Source organism: Haplochromis burtoni, unplaced genomic scaffold (assembly GCF_018398535.1).
Source record: "Haplochromis burtoni strain Fernald_Lab_line unplaced genomic scaffold, NCSU_Asbu1 Contig_595, whole genome shotgun sequence".
Classification (NCBI taxonomy): Eukaryota; Metazoa; Chordata; class Actinopteri; order Cichliformes; family Cichlidae; genus Haplochromis; species Haplochromis burtoni.
In genome coordinates this window covers 25,708-34,432 of record NW_024582956.1, presented here as the reverse complement: position 1 = coordinate 34,432, position 8,725 = coordinate 25,708, and the positions used below count along the sequence as shown (strand labels likewise).

Below are 8,725 nucleotides of genomic sequence, written 5' to 3'. Positions count from 1 at the left end.
GACAAACCTCTGTCAACCCCCGTCACTGTGCCCAGCTATGTACAGCACATGGAGTTGGACGGCGCAGACAAGGCTAGCTTAGCTAACCGACCCCCTATGGAGCCGTCTCTGGCTGCTTATCTGGCCCCGTCCCATGATCATGGTGTCTGCGGCCATGCAACTCTGCTGTCCAATCACTGCAGATTCTCTGCTTCGCACCTGGAGAAGATTTGTTGGGCTCAGGCCAGCACAGCTCTGCCATGACCTCCGTCACCACACTCCAGATGTACCAGCCAATGTGCCTGGTGGAGCTTGGATCTCTGGTTCGTGTTGACAGTCCGCTGGCACCTCTTCTTAACGAGGTCAGAGTCGCCATGAATTACATCCTCTGTGCGTCACAAATGCTCAGGCTGCAGGCAGAATGAGCTGGGTCAGGCAAGGTGATGCATTCCCCTGCAAACACACTGGCTTCGACAGTTGTGGTCCAGAGGCACCTGCGGCTGACCCTCTCTGATGTCCCAGATAGGGACATGACTGTAAATCTGGACAAACCAGTGTCTGCGGCTGGGTTATTCCGACATTCACTTGAAGCCATTTAGACTAGATTTCATCTGAGGAAGAAGCAGACAGAAGCTCTGCGCGATTTCATCCCCAGACATCAGACGAAGACCAAGCCTGCAGCTAGCTCTCACAGGCCCGCCACTTCTCTGTCGACTGGCAAGAGACCGGCGCCCACTGCTGCAGTGGGTGTGCCGCCAGCGCAAGCACAACCTTCGGTCCGAGCTCCACGTCAGTTGGCCTGGAGCAAAGGCCCACCATGGGGCCTCTGGCGGGACCCGACGCCCAGGAGGAAGAAGCCTCAGCCCTCCTAGCTGGTTCCAAGTGGAGAAGGGGTCCAACGGCAAGGAGATGCTGCTTTTACCCCTCTGTTGCCTCCAAAGAGGTTCCGCTTACTACATTATATAACTTTATAACACTTATCATTAATAAAAAGCATAGCATTATTGAGGCGCTGCAAATTATTTAATCTCAACAGGTGACTGCTAAGGGTCTGCCACCTAGTGTGATAGCGACAATTCATAGTGCTGGGCCCGTATCTACTAGACCCGCGCTTAAGTCCAGTGTCCCAAGCACTGGACTTGTCTTTGGTGCTGGAGGCCCTTTCTAGACCCAGTTTGAACCCATTGAGTTTGTGGATATGAAATTTCTCTCATATTACTGCATTACTTCTCGCTTTGGCTTCAGCAAAGCGAGTGGGTGACCTTCATGTGCTGTCTGTGCATCCCTCCTGCACACAGTTCTCTCCTGATGGCCAGAAGGTCGTATTGCGTCCAAATGCTGCCTATTTTCCCAAGATCATGCCTGCATCTTATAGCTCAATGGAGTTTGAGATGCTGAGCTTTTGCTCCCCTCCTTTTACATCTGAGGAGTAAAGGAGGATGCATTCTTTGTCCAGTGCTTGTGCTACGCACCTACATTGAGCGCACTCAGAATGTATGTTTATGCTACCAGCTGTTTGTCTGCTTTGCTTATCCAACTAGAAGTAGAGCTGTCTAAACAGAGGCTTTCCCACTGGATTATATAAGCTATCTCACTGAGATAGTCCCCTGTACTTTTTGAAAATTTTTCAAGCTTTTTAAATGACAAAATTTCAGTTCTGAGAGCATCTCTCTCATCTCAGTCATTGTTAGTTTCTGACCCAGTCCCTGAATGCTTGACTGGCTTTCAACAGTTTGAGCCACTGTCTTATTCTGATTTAATAGCTATAACTGATCATCTCAAAATCTCTAATCTCTCCCATGATATCCTTCCCTCTCATTTCCTTATGGAAGATATGCCCACTATTGGTCCCTGTATCCAACTTTTACTGAAACTATCACTGTCATTAGGTTGTGTACCGTCAGTATTTAAGCATTCTGTCTTTCAACCCATTATAAAGAAAAACAATCTTGACCCTAGTTCTCTAACTAATTACAGACTGATCTCCAAACTCCCTCCTATATCCAAAATTCTGGAAAAAGCGTCAATAAAACAACTTCAGACCTTTCCTGACACTAATGGTATCAATGAAAAATTTCAGTCTAAATTTAGACCTCGCCATAGCACTAAGACAGCACACTTTGGGTTTTTATTGATCTTCTTCTGAGCTTAGGATTCAAACTAGTTGGTTATTTCGTGGCTAGTTATGCCGTTTACCCCTATTGTTGTCTTATGCTATTGCTCTGACCGACTGTGAAGCACTTTGGTCAACTTTGTTGTATTATAATGTGCTATAGAAATACATTTTCATTTGATTTGATATTTAAGGATTTCTGGAATAATGGTATTAAAAGCCAATCTGAAATCAGTGAAGAACATCCTTACTGAATTCCCAAGATTCTCCAGGTGATGCAAAACAGAGAGATGGGCAGGGGAAATTGCATCCTTGGTGGACCTGTTTGCCTTAGGCTACAACCACACTAATGCGTTTTCGTTTGAAAAGGGTCTCCAGTCCAGACTGAGACGGCGTTTTCCTCAAGGAAAAACGCAGCGTTTTGAAAATGCTCTCGAAAACGCATACATTTCAAAACTGAGCAGCGGCGCAGCGTGGACACTCGAGAACACAGACTTTCTAAAACAATGACGCATTTAAGTCATGTGATGGAGTCATGTGACCAATTAACCAAAAATAGCGCAGGGCATTATACAGCAGTTGTTTTGATTGTTCTCAATTTTGACAGCCCTAAAAAAGAATATTATCAGTTTGCACATGGTCCAGATAGATGGAACCTTCCTTGTTCACTAGCATCTTCTTGGCTTAAAATACTTTATCTCTCCCTGCTGATGCTGAACGTATGCTGGTACTACAACTTCTGGATGTGGTAATTGGTAACTGTAACGACGCGATGTTAGAGTCGTCTTGAGATAAGAACTTTCTAACTTTTGATGTTTTTTAAGTGTCAAATTACAGCTGAATAACAGAAAGAGTTGCCTCAATGTATTTAATTTATTATGAGGTAAAGGCTCTGCAATAAAAGAGAACATCCCCAACTCAGGGAGGAGAAGCGTCTGGTGTGATCAGTAGGTAGTTGGGGAAAATGAGAGTGAGAGCGACAGGAAACACGACACAGAATCTGAATTTAATGATAACTAATTATTAAATGCAACATTGTGTATAAACGCATAGTAAGTCATAAAGAAACATTCAGCGCATCATGGGAAGCCCTCATCAGCCTATGCCTTTTCCAGCTGAATTAAGCGAGGGTTCATGGCCATCTGCTCCAACCCTAACTATAGTATAGGCTTGAAACTTTCCTCTTTGCTAAAGCATAAAAGTAAAGAAGGTGTTGGCCTTCTGAATCCAAACTGGAATCTGCTGCCATAGAAGAGGGGCCTGACAACTGAAGGCTCTGCCTCCCATTCTACTTTTAAATACTCTCGATCCACAAGTAAACCAGCAGTCTGAGAACAAAGTGCTCCAGTGGGGTGATACTGTCTTTAAGATGAGATGGAGTCTGATTATGATATTGAGGATGTCATGTGTCACTAAGGTGGACACAGAGAGCAGACCAACTCAAACACACAGTGCAGTCAAAATGCTTCATTTACAGTGATGCCACTAAGTGACTGCCTTAGGCAGTTAGTGACTGGCAAGAGCTTAACGAGAAAATAGTCTGAATATTTAGAGAGAATCTTACTGATTGTGGAACATACTCATTACACTTTTACAAAAGGCTCAGTTGGGGCCTGTGTAGGAGACATGGTTGGCTACAGATGTAGAGGTGTCCAGGTAAGCGGTGCTGAGTTTACATTGGCAAATAAGGGTGTTGAAGGTTAAAAAAAAAAGTTTTGGCAGAAGTCTTTCTGGAAGATCCTGGAAAAGCCTGCGAGCTGGATAGAGGGCTGGTAAGGAGGAAATGCAGAGAGTCCAGATTACAACTTTGTCTGACTTCGAGTTAGAATGTAACAACAAACGAAGATCAATCGAGGAATAGCTGTTACACCACTCCTTAAATAAAAGAGCCTGATTGACGCAGACAGTCCTTCGGTGTGCCAGGGAAACCTCATGGCCACATCTAGACACTGACCTCTTCCTAACCAAGGACAGCAAAACCCCAGCAAGCCTGGATCCTAAAAGAGAAGGATTCTGGATTTAACAGGGAGCCAGTAAAGGGAAGCCAGTATGGGAAAAATATGCTCCCTAATCCATGTCAGTACTCTCAGTGCATCATTTTGGATTGACAGATGACATTTTAGAGAATAGTAATGATAATAATTAATAGTAATGAATTACAACAGTCCCTCCTAGAATAAATGCATGACCTAGTGTTTCTAGACATCCACCAGTTAATGTCACCAGTGTAGCTGCTTAATTTGTGAACAGAAGTAAGATCAGAGAAATATGATCAATATAACTGTGTGTCGTCTGCATAAGAATGGTCGGATATATTATGAGTAAAGGTCAAAGAGTAATGGATCAAGAACTGACCCTTCGGGAACCCCTGATTGAATTTATATCTCTGCAAATCCAACATATTAGACATGATGGCAAGAAAAAGAAACTAAACTGTTACACCAACTAAAGCTTGAAGCCTTTAGATGAAAATGTCAAGATCAATAGCAGCAATGAAATCAGAAAAGACTAAAAAAGGACTGAAACTCAGTTTCAGTTTTTGCTAGTTTGATAAGAATGTGAGGAGGTGCTGGCTAAGATATTTTCTCTAATATTAGAAACTGGAAGAAAGTCTCAAATTGCTTGTCGTTGTAAAAAGAAATTGTTTGTTATCTGTATGTGTTGGATTGAATCATTTATGAAGTACTTAGAATAAAAAACAGAATTACGCTGATTAATTAACAGTGAGATAAGATTTACTGGCTAATATTATTTCATTGGTGTAACAATAAAGTGCATTTTATAGATTTTAAACTCAGTGTGTTCTTATGGTTTCTCTTTTAACAGTTAGCAGGGCGCATGTGGAGAAACCTCTGTAAAGAATTCTGTAGAGCAATTAGCATACTGCTCATTGGATTTATTACTTATAATGAACATAATAAACATTTTTTTACAGCCACTTTGTTTTTTCCTGAGCAGAAGAATTTTTGGCTGTCAAAATAGGCTTTTGGTTAGATTGTAAAAAACTGGACATCTATGCGAAGCTACTCCAGGCATGCCTGTCACAAAAAGGAAAAAAGAAAAATCACTGCATGCATGCATGTGCCAACCTGCAGTACATTGCACCTGTACACACAACCTTCAATCCTTAAAGGACCTCCAACCAACCAATATATAAAGTCTGATGTTGTGTTACAGTAGGGATCTAAATGCATAATAAACTCAGGTAGGCACTGCATCGCTTGCAATTTGTTAATGTATAAATGAATTACTAAAATACTTTAATGCATTCACGATACTTTAAAATCTTTTAGCTGTACTGTGACTTTGACTGTTTTTAGACATAGCTGATATTTACATTATACAAAAAAACCATATTAGGGTGAAATAGTAACAGATGTGAGATCTGCTGCCAAACTCTCATTGTTGGTATTTTCTAAATAAATGTCTAATGTGATTGTTGTTTTCTGTTGCAGGACATGCACTTATTCAAGTCCAGGGAAACGCGTCTGAGTTTGTTCCATTCATTCATTAAAAATGGTTAATAATCAAATAGCTTTTTTGTTTAAATAATTTGAATAACATATGTAAAGTTTAAAAGACTGAACATCTAATTGTCTTAGTTTTGCAAAGGTAAGTTTAATATTGCACGATGTTATTCATGAATCATGCTTTTTCTAACAGACAGACGGATCATCCTTTTTGCCGTGCAGGTTAGCTGCGCGATTATGCTGTATTTGTTTTTAATTCTAGATGGCTGTGCACTGATTTTTATCTTTCTATTCGATCCTCAAACTTGGGTGAGTACTTTTTTCTGTTTCGTTTTGAAAAGGAAAAAGTTCAGTTTCTTCTCCTAACAAAAGGTTATTATAGGTAACTAAAGCTAAGTTACAAAAGTCAAAATATAACATAGCAAGACATCATTTAAACTTGAAAACTCTTGAATGATACTTTGCACCTTAATTTTTTCAACATAGAAAGACAAAACAAAATAATCTTCCGTAAAAAAATAATAATGAAAACTAAAATACCTTTAATCTCAACAGTAACAGTAGTAAACATCTTGACCTGTAGTTTATTACAAAATTATATAAAATAAAAATAAATAGTAGAGACAATTGTCGATCGCTTCTAAAGTGTTTCTGTCACTGCTGGGTTGTTTTGCCACACCAGCTTTAACAGGATCTAACAATTACTGATTTAAAAATGATAAAATAATCAATCTTAAAAGATTCATTAAATCTCAGGTAAAGGATTTATTTTGGGTCATTAACATGATATATTTAAAAACATGTTTTTCAGCTTCTAAGAGATGAGCGCTTCGTATACCAATGAGACTGTGGTTGTAAACTATCGAGATGCTTTCCCCAAAGCTATGGTCAAGAATGTGATTGTTGTGGTTTTCTGCATCTCCATTAACTACATCAATGTAGCACTTCTTCAAACTTTCTGCAAACAACAGGTATGACATTTCTTTAATCACATGGAATAAAAAAAAATTTTTTGCACCATTTCCTTTTTTTTTTTTTTTTGAGGTTGTTGGATTGTTTTGTGTGTTTGTTTACCTATTTTTTTTTATCAGTGTTATTCCAAACAATATGGCTGATGTATTATACAGCAGGTCTTAGTTCCATTATTCACTCATTTTTCTAATGTAAGTACTAATTGCTTTTACTTTTCTTTACTTTTGTGTGATTTTCTTCCCATTCTTTAGATCTTTTACATGAATCCACGCTACATCCTGTTTTTCCACCTGGTACTTAACGATATGATCCAAGTAACACTGACCGTCATACTGTTTATCAGCAGCTACATCTTCTTCCAGATAAATGTCTCTGTCTGTTGTGTGCTCATCCTGCTTGCTCTTTTTGCCACTGAAAACACCCCTCTGAATCTGGCTTGCATGGCAGTGGAGTGCTACATTGCCATCTGCATCCCTCTTCGTCATGTCCAAATCTGCACGGTCAAAAGGACGTTAATGTTGATTGGTTTAATTTGGATGACCAGCATGCTGTCTGTTCTTCCTGATCTCTTCATCACCTTGGCCATAGAACCACTGGATTTCTATAATTCTCGTGTGTTTTGCCTCAGAGAAACAGTCTTTCGAAATCCCCACATCATCAAGAAGAGAGATATCACCTATATAGTCTATCTGGTTATTGTCTGGTTTATTATCTTTTTTACTTACTTCAAAATCCTGTTCACTGCAAAAGCAGCAAGTCAAGATGCTACAAAGGCCAGAAATACAATTATTCTCCATGGTTTTCAGGTGTTGTTGTGTATGTCAATATATGCTGAACCTTTGCTGAGGCAAGTCCTGCAGCAGTGGTTTCCTCAAAATTATTCAGACTCCCTTTTTGCTTGTTATATTCTCTTCCAGATCCTGCCACGAGCAATTAGTCCAATAGTCTATGGAGTAAGAGACAAAACTTACAGGAAGTATCTGAAAAGGTATTTGTTGTGTAAAATGAGTCTCTAGGAAATGCAGACTGATGGAGGCAGATGTGTTTTTTTTAACTTTAAAATTATTACACACAGTTTATTTCACTAATGATATGTAGTGTTGAAGATCAAGATCAATACTTTTTGAACTTCAGATTACAGATCTAATAATGATACATTAATCCTTATTAGATCTGTAATCTGAAGTTCCTATTTTGAAGTCTCAGCATTAGCCTATTAGATTTTTCAACATATTGTGTGTTACATAGTAAGCCCACCATTTACAATTTGTATTTTGCATTTCTATTTTCTTTTTTTGGTAAGGACTAACATTGCCGTCCACAAGTTATTGTTTAAAAATGTAGATGAAATAAAACAAAAAAAGTTCTATCAGACAATAACCACTTGATATCAGATGTTTTAGACTGATTTTTAATTCCTGTTTATCTCCATGCAGCTAAATCCTACACAAATAGTTGTCCAATCCAGTCATTAAGTCTGACGTCACTAGCCGTGTCTGGGCCTAAACTCCGCTGCATGTCCATATATCAAACGATCACTATGGCATTACTGAGAGTTGTATAAAGTCTTTCATCTCTAATAGAATGATCAGCGTTCTGCTCTACCAGGTGTAACAATTGAGTTTAACATCCAGGCATCCAACAGAGTTAGAAGTTAGCAGGCAGTTAGCTGGCTTGCTTCTATCTAAATACAATATAGCATGTCCTGACTGCGGGGTTTTGGAAACAAATTCAAACGTACAGCTCTGTTATCACTTCCAACATAAATGAAGACAGAAAACTAAACAGCAGTGACATTTGTAGGGTTACTGAAGTTTGGCTAACTGGTATATAATGATGTGCTACGTGACCGCTAGCGACACAGCTATGTTAGCATAACATAAACATGAGCTTTTTGAGATTAAATAGAAGAAAATACAAAACATTAAACATGTTAACAACACGAAAGCCATATTAAACGCAGACTACTTTAGGCCCGGAAGTAGGATTCGTCACGTCATCACTTAACGACCGGATAGAGCAGTTAAATGTAAACTAGAAAGGTTGTTGTACCAAAGCTCTAGCTATTAGGCTCTTTCACTGTTGGAGCCACGGTAAAGGTCACACATACAAACTAAACCCAGTGTGACCTTTATCATCAGTGCCTAATGAAAGCCAATGAGATTGTTTCTCATCGTGTGACGCTATCAAT

General features: G+C 39.4%; 1 protein-coding gene across 1 annotated transcript; it reads left to right on the top strand.

Annotated features, from left to right (window-relative positions):
* Nucleotides 1-6,383: 6,383 nt before the first annotated feature.
* Nucleotides 6,384-7,550, top strand: LOC102310330 (odorant receptor 131-2-like). Its single transcript, XM_005948454.2, has 2 exons — nucleotides 6,384-6,533; nucleotides 6,786-7,550. The coding sequence occupies exons 1-2, from the start codon at nucleotides 6,384-6,386 to the stop codon at nucleotides 7,548-7,550; spliced, it is 915 nt and encodes a 304-aa protein (XP_005948516.1).
* The last annotated feature ends 1,175 nt before the right edge of the window (nucleotides 7,551-8,725 follow it).